The following is a 16,098-nucleotide window of genomic DNA, read 5'->3' on the forward strand; positions in this document are numbered from 1 at the left end:
CAATAAAGAGCAACAGGTTTTTCCCCCTGTATTAACTTTGGTGGAAAATGTCACCTAAAGCAATTAAGTTTTAACTACCTGTTTGCTTCTCTTTTCCTTCGGGACTAACAGAGAAAACATGTAATGCCTTGGTCTTATAAAATTTGGTAACGAAATTTAACTGCTTTATTTTATTTGCTTTGGAAATAACTCTACTGGGATTTCACTCAGGGTTTTTTTTTTTTTTAGTTTGCTTACCTGAACAGCTAGTTGCTGTATTTCTGAGCTCTATTCCTTCTGAACTTTAGGAATTGTCCTCATGGTCCTCTGCTGATGAATTAGACACATCGGGCTCAGTGAGTCCTGTATCTGGAAGAAGCACTCCAAGCAGACAGAGAACGGTAATTTCATGTCATATATGTTCTGCCACCTCCTGGGTGGGAGCTCTAGATGTCTGCAGTAGCTCTAGTCAGCTGGAAGGCCCCCATTCTCACTTGATAGGAAAGGAAACGTCATAAAGCAAGAACAAAACATAGCTGCTTTCCCCAACCCTGCTGCATATCCCACCCTGCATGAAATCAGAAGTGGTAAATACTATCTAAAACCAGGGCTGTCAGTGTGGTTGTTTTACCATGGTATGGCATGTCGTGTCTCTTGTATTTTGCTCTAGTGATGACAGCACCCCAAAGTCTAGTCTTGTCTGGTATAATCAGTCCTCCATTTCTGTTTGGCCTTCACTTCAGAGCTGCTTCATCGAGAATCTCAATGAGGTTTTTTTGTCATTTCTGATGAAGGTTGCAGGTGGTCTTATTGAGACTTTGGGTGAATGGCTAAGTAGAGCTGAAGGGCATAAAACATTATTCAAAACAGCTAGTTGCACAGGACCTAATCAATGGCTATGATGGCAACTCTGGAGTTTACATTGCTGGCACAAAATTCAAGAAATATAGCGATACATGCCTAGTACTTAACACTTCCATACTCTGAGCCCAAAATGGAACTGCAATTATTTTGTCTTTTTCTGCAATTCTATTCGTTGATTACTTTGCTTTTTTCCTTAGTTCTTAAAACAATCAGGTTGGTTTTGGTGTTTGGTTTTTTTCCATTTGCACTTTTTGTAAAACCTCTAAATTCTTGATAAATTTTATGGCTCTTGAAATTGATTTTTTTTTTTTTTTTTTTTACATTCACTAGTTTCCTTTTAGATGCTAGTATGAGAATGTAAAGGAATACTGGCTTTTCAAAAGAAGAAAGAATATAAACATTTTATTTCAGAGGTCAATGCTTTTATCTTTTAAATTTAAACTTAATTAATAAAAGCTCTGACATCACAGATGTAACTGGAGGATGCCTGACCATTACAGGAAATAGAGAAGTTTTTTACCATGAGATCTTTGTCTAAAGAGCATGTAGAATTATAATAGGTTTCATTTTAACGTTTTAATAAGCAATTGTCTATCTAATTTGTTAGTGTTATATATGTGACAACTTTTTTTCATTTTTGTCCATAATGTATAGCTAAGTTGTATTATTCCTTGGGGTCTGGTTTTCAAACTTCTGGTTTTTGTACCCACAATTTTGGAGGCTGAAGTGATGTTGTTAGGAATTTCAGTGCCAAATATACTGATGCTAAATAAATGAATACTAATACCAAAAATACAATCAGAATTATAATAATCTAACTGCATTAAATATTCCAGCAAATAGTTGTGAGTGCACAAATGCACCTACAGTTATTTGGCCTTCAAAATTGTGGGGGGATGGGGGTGGAGAAGAAGCCAGGCTTGTCAAAGGAGGCCCTTGGACCTTTTTCCTTGAGAATATTAATTTTGCTGCATTTGCATTTTGAAATATCTATATTTGCCCATATTCAGCTCAATAATTTTTTGACTATTTCATATTACAAATTATATGAGCTAAATTTCTAGTGATATTTTTTAAATCCAGAGCTGCTGTTCATAAACACAATGACTAAACTGTTATTTTCGAGTTCACTGTGTATGTTCCAATCATTTCCATACTCAGCTAGGCTCAAAGAAAAGCCAGTTTCCTTGGTTCATGGGTATTGGTCACTTCATTTGATTTATTATTTTTTTTATGTTTCCTTTGCTGCACTTTTAGTTTAGTTTCATCAGTAGCTTGTCTTTATTTGCCTGGACTGAACATTCTTCTTTCTTTACCCCCTGTTCATTGCAAACAGCCACGGGGCAAATGTAGTCTCTCACAGCCTGGACCCTCTGTCAGCAGTCCACATAGCAGGTACCTTATTCTCCTGGTTTCCGCACTTTGTTCTAGAACCCCAAGAGGATGATGGAAATTGGCCGTGATTCTTCTCTGTCCACACCGACTCTGTCAGGTGGCCAGGACTTAAACAATTGAAAACTTCCCTTTTGTTAATAGTTTGGCAAAAGGGGCTCTCGATTACTTCAAATTCTTTGTTAAATGGATGTACCAGCTAATCATTGAACATCTACAGCTTTTGCTTCCCAGGAGTGCTGTGTATTCAACATTTATTTTTCATACGCCTGATCAGGGTGTGTGTTCACACTCATGATATTTAATGATTGTTTATTTTGGCATGATTTAACAAAAATGTCAGTAGGTTCATGGCAAACACTTTTTATCATCCTCTTTACCTCTAGATATTAAATTAAGGCAGGTAATAGGCCAATACCATATTCTAGAATTCACAAAACCCACAGATCTGGATGAGACATACTAACATCCTTTTCTTTATTTTATTTTATTTTTTTTCCCCTGAAATGTTTTGTTCAGTTTGTGGGTTTTAAGTACTTGAGACTCAAAATTAAAAGTCAGAATTTGAGGGTTTTGAGACTTGGGGTCACTTTCTCTCCCCTCTTAAGATGACTGCAATATAACGTGCTAACATTGCCATGACTCTTGCCAAGTGCTTGCATCCATGTATCCCTCTGGGAGCAGCACTGCCCCATCTCTGTCTGACCAGCAGAGAGCAGGCTTGCAGCTACAGCTTTTTGCTTTCCACCTTGTCTCCAGCAACCTGTCATCTCTGCAGCTAACAGTGCTTCTGCATTCTTTGTTGTTGTCAGTGTGATGTGTGTACCTTCACTCTTTCACTGATCAGTTCACTAGCCTCTAGAGCTATGAAGTTTAAAAAAAAAAGCAAAAAAAGCAAAAAAACCACACAGTAAGTGAGCAGGCCAGTATGTGTGAAGAGGACGTCTTTTACTATTTCAGCATCTTACACGTTGCAACACCTAAAATAATCAGAAAGTATGATGAAAATATATTTGTTCTTACAGTTAAGTCCTAAATCTCATTTATTTTCTTCATATTGAAAATTAACTAATTCATTTAAAAGTAACTCCCAAAAAGTGAAAAATTTGATGTTGGAAAGAAGGAAACACTAGATTTAATACAGTGATTAAGCAATAACCAAGAAGACAAAAAATACCTTAAGAGTATTTCTTTTTTCATGAGCAAAATCAAGGCTTTATTCAGGAAAATTATTCTCAACTATAAATGAAATAAAGAATAAAACTACTTACCGTGTAGATATTTACATAAACACTTCTTAAAAAAAAGAAGTTTGCTTTGTATGTGTAGTTAGCGACTGTGAGTAAAGTGTCATAGTTTCAGAACCCCATAGCATAGCAGATAGAACAGGCAGAGCATCTTTCACTGCTTCCACTGGCACTAAGAAGCTGCCTTATATTTAGGGATTTTTTTTTTCTTTGAAACATAAGGAAACCTCATAGAAAACAGCTGACACATGTACACTCCATCTTTCTGTCTGAGGGAGAAAGATAATTTTTCCAACTCCAGTCTGCTATGAAGCTTGGCATTTTCTTTCTTATAAGGAGTGGGAAAGAGGAGGAGTGGGACTTTACTCTGCAGCCATTAACAGCTAGGAGGAACAGAGGATGTCTTCGGCAGATCAGCATGCTTGCAGTAGCAACGTTGTACTCAAGAAATGTATTGTGTGCGCTCTTCCGCTCTCCTGTATAGTCATACCACTTCTGCCAACCTTTTGAGAAGGTTTCTGGTTGTAGATGTGAGCTGCTGGCTCAAATTGGAGCTAGCAGTGCTTTGCAGCTTTGAGATCAACCTCTATTCTTGCAGTGGCATTGGTGCGGCACCTTTCAGATCAAGTCTTTCCAGCGCTGTTTATTAACACATCTTGTAGCAGTACAACACAATGTTCAATTTGTCATTCAGACAAGCATGGAATACGAATGAGTCACTGCTGAATAGGAAACTTAATCAAATGCACAAGCCAGACAGGTTGTGGTTGATGTATAATATGGTTTTAACTGATAAAGCGGTACAAGCTGTCACTGTGTTCCTTACATGCCTCTGATCAGAGTACTTTGTGTTTGATCTTGCACTGGATCAGCAAACCCTGTTAGAGTTTAGTATACAGGAGAACTAAAGTAAATTTTAAAGGGTTTATCACATAGGAGGTTGTGAAGGAAGGATCATTTAAAAATTAGAGGGGCTGTGTTTTGTGTATAACAAGTGTGATATCACTTTGCCTTCCCCATCATCACAGCAAAAAGACAAGCATACATAGTGTGATGCTAAGCAAGGTACAAGCTTAAACTAGACATTACATTGTGGATTTAACTAAAGGCTCATTCAAGAGGTATTAGTAATCGTGTACTAAGTGGGAAAAAGCAAATCCAAAAAGCAACTCCTCTTTATCAGTTTAATAGAGCTGTCATAAATGCACACCTGGATCTGTGCCTGTGGAATTTTTTGAAGTGATTAAAATGTTAAAAAGATTAAAAGAGCGGTTCAATTTGCTATGGGGTGTTTACACTGTCTCTCTTGAGCAGCTCTATTCAAGTCTTGCTGCCACAGTGCCAACCTCCTTTTCCTGCTCTCCTCAAGCCTCCCAAAATGACTAGTGGATCTTTAAAGGTCAGTTGCTGTTCCTGGAACAGACCAGGCCACAGTACTGTCTGTGCCTTTGGCCACAAAATGGCAGTCATTGCCACACAGTAGCTCAAACATGAGGTTTGGGCTTGGCTTGCCATGTCCTTCTCCCAGTTATCTCCCTCATTCTCACCTAGAGCTTGTTACTTAAACTTCATATTTAACTGCCTTTGAAATGGACATACTCATCTTCTTTACAGGGTAAGCCAAATCTGAAGTTGGGGTGATGTGATGCTGAGAGCTAGGAAAAGAACTGAAGTTAGAATGCAGCCAAACAAGGTCACTTCTAGAGAGTCTCTTAGGCCACCAAGAGGAGTCGCTTTCTGCTCTTGTGGGCAGAGCATCATACCTTCTCCTTCATAACTTTAGCAACCTCTATCTTAAAAAAATTAGAATCAGTGGGAACAAAAAGTCTATTAGAAGGTCATTATCAAATTTAATTTCTCTGATTATCTGAAAGTACAATAATTTCCATCGTCAATATATCCATGGTTAGATGTAGTAATTTGGGTTTATGCCAACATTATCCCTTCAACAACTGTTCACCTTTCTTTCTGTCTGTTCTGCCCTATTTTATAAAAGGTAGTTTTAGTATCTCTCAGGTTTTATATTGGTATGCTCGGCTCTTTATTTCCTTAATAGGAGAAATACTCTGGGGTTTTTGACTCCTTTTAGCTTGTATAAGTTTGAATTCATCTTTCAGAAGTGTGTTAATCAAAATGATACAAACTGCTCCAGGTGAGAAATTACTAGTGCCTTATAGAACACCATTAAAACAACCCCTTTTCTCTTCTGGAAATCTTGAACTGAAATTTTTTTTTAAATGTCTTTTGTCTCTTTTCACAGCTATTCACAAACCACATTACTGGTTTGTGGCTATCCTGTGTGAAACAGGTCTAGATTCTCTTCATTGTCTTCAGAGTGTGAATTTCCAAAGTGATGGCAGAAGTTTTTATTGCTGCCTTACATACTATAATCTTAAACTCCTTGAACTACTTAAACTGTGCAAGAAGCCAGTCCTATTTTATATTTGCAAAGACTTCCAATTTCTGTCATCACACAAATGAAATTTGCTGTTCTTATATTTTGTGCCAGTCTTTTCATAAAGATATTAAATCAACTCATCCTTGATTAACTCCAGTAATAACATCCTACTAGCCCAGCAGTGCCTCTTTCAATGTAAGCCTGTTGTCTGCATTCCATTAGTCACTTCCCATTAAACTCACTTTATTTATTCCCATCAGCTTCGCTTGAATGATAAATTCTTCTGTTACAATCTTTCAGATGTTTACTGCAATACAGATAAATTACTTCAACCATATTTTCCTTGGAAAAAAAAAAAATCAGTTATTTTTAAAAGAAGGTACTCATCTGAGCTGAAATTAAAGTTCGCTTTGCCCATCCAATCTACAGCCTGGTAAATTAGCTTCTCCTCTCTTGAAATGCTTAGGAAAGAGTTCCAATTTCACTGACATTACAAACTCACAAAGTAAGGATAACTATTGTTTGCACTTCTTAGGTGAATTTATGAAATTTCATGACATGAAAAAGCTTACTGTTGGCCTGGCCTGCAGCTGGGCCTCCTCCTTTTATCTACTGAGTAGGAACTGTGTATGGAGTGAGTCACAGATGGCCTTACTTTCTTCCCTCCTCAAACAGGGGCAAGTGTGACAAAAGGTGGAGCAGTCAGAAGAGAGGCAGTTAAAGATGCAAGCTCAGGAAAAAGAAATTACATTTTTCTCCAAAGTGGCATACAGTACTTCAGCTTTCCCTTCTCCTGCTGCAGTAAATAGGACTTCTGGCCTTTATGAATAGTGAGCCTCTTTTATTAACAGTGTTTATTTTTAACCATCTCTCTTTCCCAAATCCATTAAACACTCAAAGCTGAGCCATTCCATTTTTCAGCCAATTATGTAGATTACAGAGGTGTACCTGCAATAAACACAGGCAGTACAGCACCGAACTTTTTAGAACTCCCCCTCTGAAAATGTTTTTATGTTTCATTATTTGCTTGTTTAATTGTTTCCAGGTAGTATTAGAAACTATATTCTTCAACACCCTACTTCACTGCAGAAAAAGTGTTTTGAAAAACTTTGCCATGAACTGTTTTAATTTTTGAAAGAAAGTTTATGTTCCTTGTTGAGATCAGCCATGCAGTTTACACATACCACTCTTTTTCTTCTCTCTCTGGTAAAACACAAAGCAGAAAGTGCTGGATTGTGCTACTAAAGCCATAGGAAAAGAAAAATTAGATGCTGACTTTGCCTGCTCCATTTTGATTCTGCTTTTTGGAAATTCTCCTTCTGACACCCAGTGTTACCCCAGAGTAACTTAGTCAATGAAGAAAATTCAGACTTTGCTCTGTATCAAACAGCAGTTACCAACTGCAGAAATGTGGCCTTTTTTGATTGGGATTAACAACATCTGTACAATGAGAGCCTTGTAAATAGGTAGACTGTGCAATCAAATGCTTGGAAGGTAATTAGGCACTCCTTGTTCCCTTTGTTCCTACCTCAGTCCATTAACTTTCTGTCTTGGCATTCTCGGACAGTAGAAGTCCTGATCTAATTGAACTTTAATACAGAATGCTCTGATGCTGTTAAATGTGCCATATCCTTTCAATATGTTCTTTATAATATGTGATCTTACATTATGCGATAAGCAGCTTTCCATCCAGGCTACAATAACGTGGATTCAAACAACATGTGATCTGATGTTTTGATCATCACTCCTTCCTGGGGTATTTAGGTCAAGTTAATCATGTAGCATACCTGAGTCTTTATGTATCTGTTGGTAATTTAAACTTTACCAAATCTGTCTTGACTTTCTTGAAGTCTTCATAGTAGGATGATACGCATATGAACAAGACAATAAAAATAATCTCAGGCATAGAAAGAATTATTTTCTGAACACGTGGGAAGGGGACCCTTGCCATGACTGGCATAATTTTGAAGATATTTTGGGTTTTGCATGCTTTCTCACACAGATTCAGATTTATATGGGAGACAGGATCAAAGGGACAAGGGGAAGGCAAGGTGACACTAAGGAAGCATCGCCCCCTACTTGCTTTATTGGGGAGCATTTGACCTCAGCCAACAAGCCTGATCTCCCACACCTTCAAGTTGAGACTAAATCCATCCTTATGAGCATTTTTATTTCAACCTAGCAAACCACAGATTTTCTGGAGCTTCATAATCATAGCAGCCACACAGATGTTTTATAGCAACATGTCTAAGACAAAATTAATTACCTTAATGGAAGAGTTCTTGAAGCAAATTGTTTGAAGGCTCTAAGTTCTTCCATTTTTGGCTAGTGCTAAAATACAATACTTTCGCATCCCATTTAATTAGCACACTGAGACCATCAGATTTTAATTTGCATGATCACTCTTTTCAGTCATTCACTTATCTCAAAACCTGTTTTCCATATATTAGAGCTCTGACAGGTTCAGTCAAAAAGGAAAATGTGAAATCTATGTCTTTATCCTTCACTAAAAAATAGATTGGATTTTTGTGCTTAATTTGAAGTATCCCTTTCAAAACGTTTGCGGTAGGTCTCACCTCTCCCATAGGCATGTGATAGATACGTACCATTTCAAGTCAGATCCATAGAGACAGGGGAGAAAATCACTCGAAGGTGATGATGTCAAGTCAGTTGAGCAAATAGATTTTAACTGCTGATTGAGTGCAAAATTCAAAATACAATGTACTTTGTAGAAAATGAGTCCCTGTTGCCCGCATATTGGTGTATTAATTAATTAAAGATTGATGTAATTGAATCTTAATGAATTATACCCTTGTGGATACCATATACAGAAATGATGTAGAAACTTCTGCATTTTAAATGATGTTTTTAGACAATGTGCATTGAACACGTGACAGGTATGGCCCACCTTTTATTTCCCCCTTCTCTAGAGCACAGTGCTTTAAATGGAGAGTCTTCCCCATAATTGATGAAGGGACTGTGCGGTCACACAGCCCATGCTATTGTGATCATTTGGTGTCTAGAAATACAGGGTCCCTTAAGAGTGTTAGGGAAATAGCATGTTCAGTGAAAAATACCTCTGCCGTTGTCAGTCAAAATCTGTACAAATTGTAAACCAGCCTTCAGGGAAGGCTGAGTGCCTGAGGGCAACCTCTGCTACAGTAATATGTTAGCGTATTCACTTGTCCATCCTCTTTTCTCAGGTTCACAAGAGGTGGCTCAGGTTCCTCCCCTTCTGAGGCTGGGCCAGCATGGCGGCACCCATCCTTCTTCCTCAGAGTCCTCAGAGCTGCTCTGCCACTTCAGCTCCTCTTGCTGCTCCTGATTGGGCTGGCTTGCCTGGTGCCAATGACCGAGGAGGACTACAGCTGTACTATGGCCAACAACTTTGCCCGCTCTTTCCACCCCATGCTGAAATACATGAATGGTCCACCTCCATTATGAAGGAGACCCGTGAGACAGCGGGTGACCTTACTGGAGTGTTAGCTGGGAGGCAGGATGGTTTTAAAGGGTGACAGGATTCAGTGTGGCAGCTTTACCTACCTGCTGTAGCCACCACTGTGTCCATATCATTCTCTGGTGGCACTCAGCTAGTAACACATCAGTATATCAGTATCAAACTGCACAGTGGTATTACCTGAGTAGCATCATTTCAATACTCGCATCCTGGGTACTAAGGAGGATGTGACGTGTGAGGAAAATGTCCTTCTGTCCAGCATTCTGGATCTTTTAGCCACTTTATATCCAGGTCATTGCCCTGTACTATGCATAGCCAAGGACTTAATACTGTAGATCCTTTCCTGCGTGCTGCTCTAAATGAGCCGTTAGCCAGTCTTTGTTAAATACCCTCTCAGTATCTACAGTATACAAAATAACCAATGCTAAATAAATTTTAGAGCATTTGTAACATACAATTTTAAAGGAACTTGTATGGCAATGTATTATTCCCTGTGGTTTCTGTTTCGGGCATGGTGTTCTAACTTTTGCTTTGGATGCACAAGGTGTAAATCTGAGAAGCACTTTTTTAAGGTTTAAAAAATGGATGTAATAAATAAGATCGTAAAAGGTTTTTTGAGGAAAAATACTGAATGTCAAGTTGAAAAACAAAGAACATATTTATGTATGTACAGTTTGCTAAGCCAAGTTTTGTTTGTATTAATTTCTTTGCATTTATTATAGATACCATAAAATATTTTGTCTACGTGCTTTTTAATGACAACTATGGAAACCTCTAAGTTTAGAATGAGATATATATGGTATAAAAAAATTAGAAGATGTACATATGCTGCACTTCTAAAACTGATTTCAAAATGCTGTAAAAAATTAACAGTATTAGGTACATGTTTGAATTAGAAGATCTGGAAAACCTGACAAATGGTAAAATACATGGGAAAATATCACTCTAGAAGTTGTGTTAATATTGAAAGCTGTTGGCATTTTGAATTAATGATTGGTCATTTCAGGTTTTTTTTTTCTCAAAATGCTTCTTGAGAAAAGTTCGTTCTCACCCGTGTGTTGTTTCTGTCTCTGTGTGTGTGTGTTTACATATGCACTCATGTGCAACCTGTGGCAATTGAGGTTGTACCAATCCCCACTGTAGCAGATCTTTTTGTGTGGGTGTACTGGAAACTTCTTAATATTCTTCATAGCAGCTTAATACCAAGATGGATGTTTATGCTTTACCAATAATTAGTCTAGTGGAGTATGCCCAAAACATAAGCATAAATAGCAGACAACAAGAACAAACTCATAAATTTTCCAGAAATATTGCAGAAAACTTGCAGTCTGACCAGTGGCAGACACTCTGCCCAGCTTATCAGTCAGAACTCAGCCAAAACAAGGTTTTTTTCAATTTTGAAAAAATACAGAGCATGGCTCTAAGTTACTGCTCTTTAATAAGTTTGGATTTTTTTAAGCCATGACACACAGTGTGAATTTCTCCTGTGAGATGAATGTTTTTACTTAGAATATATTGGTCTACGTAACAGAAATAAAAAAGCCAGAAGAAAATACAAGCACATTAATTGCTGTTACGTAGCATTACTTTTCTGGGATGTCATCATTTGAGCTGGTAGGAGGGGAGGGTGGTCAGAGGTGGAGTACCACAAGCTGAACTCCAGCATTTGGAGGAGCCAAAATAACGCTTCCTTTCCAGATAAGTGTAATGTTAACATTTTCCTGAAAAGGATTTTGTATGTCAACAAAGTATGTTCAATGTCTGAGACTCAGACTTGGACTGACAGAAGTATTTATTCTTTTCAAGGCTTAGTTTCCTTCATTGGTATTCAGAAGTTATGCTAGGCTAGATTAGTATAATAATAATAATCACTGATTCTGAGTAGGCAAAGATAAGGAACACATTTTGGGGATACAAGGATGAGCTGTTATTTGCAACAGGCCTGACAGATTCCATAAAACTGATCCCTCTTCTCTTTTCTGATATCATTCTCTTTGGTGACATAATTTAGTCAATGGTAATCAGTGCACCTACGTGAATAATTTGGTAGTCACTCAGAACTGTTAGTACAGATCTCTGCATGCTTTAGACATCTTTTCATCAGACAGTCCCTGGTTTTGGTGGTTAATTTTTTGTTGAAAGTTAATTTAGTTTTCTTTTAAAAGAAAACATTGTAAAGAGTAAAAAGACTAATTTAGTGAGAAATAAGGATCTAAGCCTGACTTTGTCTCCTATTTTCCAGCTGACTATTGGTGATTTCATGGAAGTAGATGTTATCTAAAGGGTAGTAGATAGTTTGTGAGTATCAACCTATGGAAGAGCCAAGCTGATGAAAGAACCAGGCAAAAAAGTCACAGGTGAGACCTGTGTTCATTTCTTACAATATTTAAAAACTGAGGGAGAGGCAGGGAGCTTTGGAAGGAGTTGGTTAGGAGGGAGACTGGAGTGCAAGGAAGAGAGTTCAGCTTGAATGATGTCAGAGACAATTAACAAAGTACTTTATCAAAAGTATACAGGGTAGCACCTGGCATGCTTTGAATTATAACCTGACATTTGAATTTTGTCAGCTATTTTGCCACTCTATAGCCCCTACTTCCCTTGGTTGTTTGAATGTCTTTCCCACTTCCCTGATATCTAGAGAAGAATGGCCTGTCTTCTGCAGAGGGAAAGAATAATTTGTACTCCTCACTCAAGCTCCCAGGAAGAGTTCTGGAGAGTAATCACTAAAATGAAGGCGGGGGGGGGGGGGGGGGCGGGGGGCAGGGAATGGTTCCACCTTGTTTATGATGGTCATGCCATTTTCTCTCACCTCTTGAAAAACTCAGTCTAGGGAGTATGAGAAAGTGATGAACTGCCAGAGGAGTGGACATTAAGCTGGTTAAACTGGCAGGGGAATACTGATGTGAAATCATAGAAACTTTTCATAATTAATTCCTTTATCTAAATAGAGTTAAGGCTAAGGGGGGAAAGAAATGATGATTAAAGGAAGTAAATAATTTGGAAGGCCACATCAAGTGTCAGTAGCGCTTTCAAATTCAGTGCATTTTTGGCTGATGATTACCTGCAGGGCACACATGCATTGTCTCACCTCTGCCTTGATGATGAACCATAGGGCAGAATGTACCTGCTATGCCTAGTTTTCTTTCAGAGGTTTCAAAGCAAAGCTGCTTCTGTTCATATCCTCAAGCTCTGAGCTCTAGCCTTAGAGCTAACTATAGTTTCAATGTACTGCCTGTTAATTTGAAAGAGAAGTTAGAGATAGAGAACATTCTTTTGACCCTGAGCGATCTGCTTACACAGAGCAATCCTCCCAGTAAAGAGCGAACTCTACAATACCTGTGAATAAGGCAGTCACAGACCATGATAGATACACATTAGGAAAAAGTCGGACAGGAAAAATGCCTGTTTGTAAACCTTAAATTTCCTATACCTTCAAGGATAGGAATGTCATCCTGTAAGCTGATATGGGAATCGCAGGCAGTTTGTGTCAGCAGGTTACAAGTTCCCTTGAGTGCCACCTCTTACTTTCAGGACTTTCAATCTCAACTCTGGACAACATCAACATCTGACCAGTTAAAGTGATTTGAGCAACAGGCTCCTGAAAAAGGAATTTCCTGGTCCTGAACCAATTCCGTTATGACTTCAAATGTGATTTTGCAGAACTGCATCTTGACCCTAAAAACTGGCACAAAGAAGTCGAAAATAAATGGCCGGGCATTTCACAGGATGCTCTTAAAGCAAGCTCCGTCCCAAGAGCACTAGTGACTTGAAGGTCTAACTTGAGTTGCAGACCCCAATGTGACATCGCATTGATCACCACAACATGAACCAGGGTTTATGGGACAACTGCAGGGGGGTGGAAATCACACCCAGAAAGCTGTCAAGCATTGCAGCCAGTGGCACTAGCCAGCTTTGCAGTCTGGGCATCTTTCTCATCCTGATAATGTCAAGTTGCTCTCTCTGCCTACCTCTGTCTTGTTGAGACACTTATCACAGAGGGCTTGGGCATGGAAAAACTGTCTAAGAAATGCACAAGTTAGAGTCTGAGATGCCCCATCTCTGTGCTAAGCCTGCAACCCATCATGTACCCTCTTTCTGAAGCACTTCACCTACTGGGGCTCTACAAATATGAAGGACTGATTTCTGGTAATGTGCCTTGAGCCTTGGCTGCAAGGCATGAGGAAAGGCAATACAGGAGCTGCAGAACTCTGGGTCTGTGTTGAAGGCACGTGTTCGAGCATAGAGAAAGTGAGCTCTGCATCTTGGGGAACTCCAGTCATTACTGAGTTATATTTTTCCCCATTTTCTACTGTAGATGGATGTAGTAGCTGCTGTAGAGGTGTAATCATCCCCGCAGTTTGATGCATCTTGCAACTCTGAACCCTGCTTACTGGCCTGTAGTCACCGCATAACTAGTGGGTGTTTAAAGGCATAATGAAAAATAGTTGCTCAGTGACTCCAGACTGTGCGGCAATATCAAAGCACTATCTCATTATGCTTATAATGATAATAGTGCAAAATAATGAGCACCGTTTGCCCTGAACTTACTCTTCTGTTTGTGGAGTTTTGTTTGTGGACTGTGCTTCATAAAATCTGAAGGCACACTAAAAAGTTATATTTAGAGATGTTAGAGTACAAATGATCTGAAGTTGACAGGAATACTGTGCCTTATTCCTCACAGTTGTGAGCATGATGATACCCATTGCCTATCCACCACCCTGTTCCATCAGCGGTTTAACAGGTTCATTCCGCAGCAGATCCATAGTTTCTCGCCACTAGTTTGCCATCCTTCCAGCTCCACTGCAAATGCTGTGAACACCTGCAGTCTTGCTTTCTTCTTTCTTGGAACTTTCTCCTACAGCTGGTTATTGAACAAGTACAAAGCTGCTGGGATTGTCTTATGAACAGTCATCCTTGGCCTTCAGTGTCTTGTGCTATTTGTGGTTGAGAAATATGTTTACAACTGATAGTATCTCTCAACATGCTCATCGTCATGTGCATCTGAGTGCATTAATGTGTGTGTCCAAAGGCATGACAGAAACTGGTTGCTCACAGTCTTCAAACTAGAGATGCTATCAGGATTTAGCAAATGTAGAATTCTAGGAAATAAGAACAGAGTCAAGGGGAAGAAGTGCAGATTTTTAAGCAAAAGGAGAGCATTGATCTCACTTACTTGCACTTCCTGTATTTTATTTGGTGTTCAGAGCAATAGATTGTGGAAAGAGCAGGAAATGCTATAGCGAGGTTTGTGTTTAAGCTGGCTGGTCTGGCTATAAAATTGTTCAACTGTTGGAGCAGTCAGTTGCAGAATTCATCTAAACCAGTCTTTGCCTAAATTGAGGGGTGGGGAGTTGGAAGGAGGGGGTCATTTGTCTTTTGAATGTGGGGGAAGAATGTGTGTCTTATATTCACAGAGTTCCCTACACAAGGGAACTAGTCTAGGTACTGGCTGTCTCTTTTTAACTTTGGCAGCAATATTGTGAAATGCACTATAGAGAATTGAATTCTATTGTTGTTGCACTATTTGGCCATAACTAAACTTAGAGGGACATAGATGTGAAACCAATATTTGGGAGAAGTTATGCTTGTTTTAATAATATTAAGAACATTGGAAAAATCTAATTATATTCCACGGTAAAAAAATAGATAGGAATTATTTAGAGAATTAATTTGTCTTTCCAAAAAGCAGTAGATAAAAATCTGTGCAACAAGATAAAGGGAAATTAATAACTGCAAGCTAAAGCACTGAAGACTTGTCATAGCCTGGTTAAATGATAGAAATCTGAATTATAGTAAATGATTGCTCTAAAAGCAGACAGGAACTGAAAGCTGTGAATTCTATTGTTCGGTGCCACTTAATACATCATTCATAAAATGAACTGGTCAAAACTGCTTGGTTCAGTAAAAATCTATTTAAAGACCTGAGATGTAGCAAATGGATTTGACCACAATGAGGTCTGAATAAAAGAATGGTGCATTCAATTTTTGGAAGAGAGAGGAAGCTTTACGAAAGTATTGTCCATTTCTTGTATCAGAAGTGGCCTTGGGGGAGGAGCGGTGAGCCACTGAGCTCTTCTGTGTCAGGGATGATGCAGATGCGGATGTAGTTTGCACAGAGGTTACGCAGGTCAGGCTCTTTGCATTTTCAGGCACGTTGTAATTCCTGGGAGATTGCTATTATTGATATTGTAAGTTTTTTTCATTCCATTGTTTTTAGAAAGGACGTTTTACAAAACACCTGGAAGAAAAGTTACCAGAGTCCACTTTTTTATGTAAGTACATGCTCACAAGCCTAACCAAGAAGTGGGACATTCATGTCTGTAGTGTTCTCTTTATAAATAATTCAAACATTGTCTGAGAGGCTCTCCTGACCATTAAGCTCCAGGTTAAAACACATGGTTGAAATTTTGACTCCTTTGCTAAACTTGAAGCATTGTGCAGCCAGGTGTGCAGAGTGCAGGGGCAAAGGAGAAAAAAAGTACTGGAAGAAAGCATAATGCTGTAGCATTTCGGTTGAGATAGATATGAAGAAGACATTTTGGAGCTGAAGTTTCTTCTCCTATTTTTGGATTTAACATAAGCAAAAAATACAAATGCCTAAACTTTTAAACTTTTATGTGACCTACTGTGTCTCTCACTGCAAACTGGGTAGCACTTTTTGCTTGCCTCTATGTTGTAACACACTTGTTTCACCTTTCCATGGACAGCACAGGTTCTCAAGAAATGAGTGGAAAATAAAAAGATATCTGACAAGAATCAAA

General features: G+C 38.7%; 1 protein-coding gene across 18 annotated transcripts in view; it reads left to right on the forward strand.

Annotated features, from left to right (window-relative positions):
- Positions 1 to 10,900, forward strand: part of SYNE1 (spectrin repeat containing nuclear envelope protein 1) — a 322,241-nt gene extending 311,341 nt beyond the window's left edge. For 15 of the 18 annotated variants that reach the window (XM_074862820.1, XM_074862818.1, XM_074862827.1 and 12 more), the window contains 3 exons: positions 288 to 380; positions 2,180 to 2,238; positions 9,084 to 10,900. In XM_074862820.1, coding sequence (XP_074718921.1) covers positions 288 to 380; positions 2,180 to 2,238; positions 9,084 to 9,324 — 393 coding nt within the window. In that variant the 3' untranslated portion in view covers positions 9,325 to 10,900. The remainder of the gene's footprint in view (positions 1 to 287; positions 381 to 2,179; positions 2,239 to 9,083) is intronic. The other 3 variants (XM_074862830.1, XM_074862831.1, XM_074862836.1) reach the window with 2 other exon arrangements.
- Positions 10,901 to 16,098: the final 5,198 nt, after the last annotated feature.

This window comes from Strix uralensis, chromosome 3, assembly GCF_047716275.1.
Source record: "Strix uralensis isolate ZFMK-TIS-50842 chromosome 3, bStrUra1, whole genome shotgun sequence".
Taxonomy (NCBI): Eukaryota; Metazoa; Chordata; class Aves; order Strigiformes; family Strigidae; genus Strix; species Strix uralensis.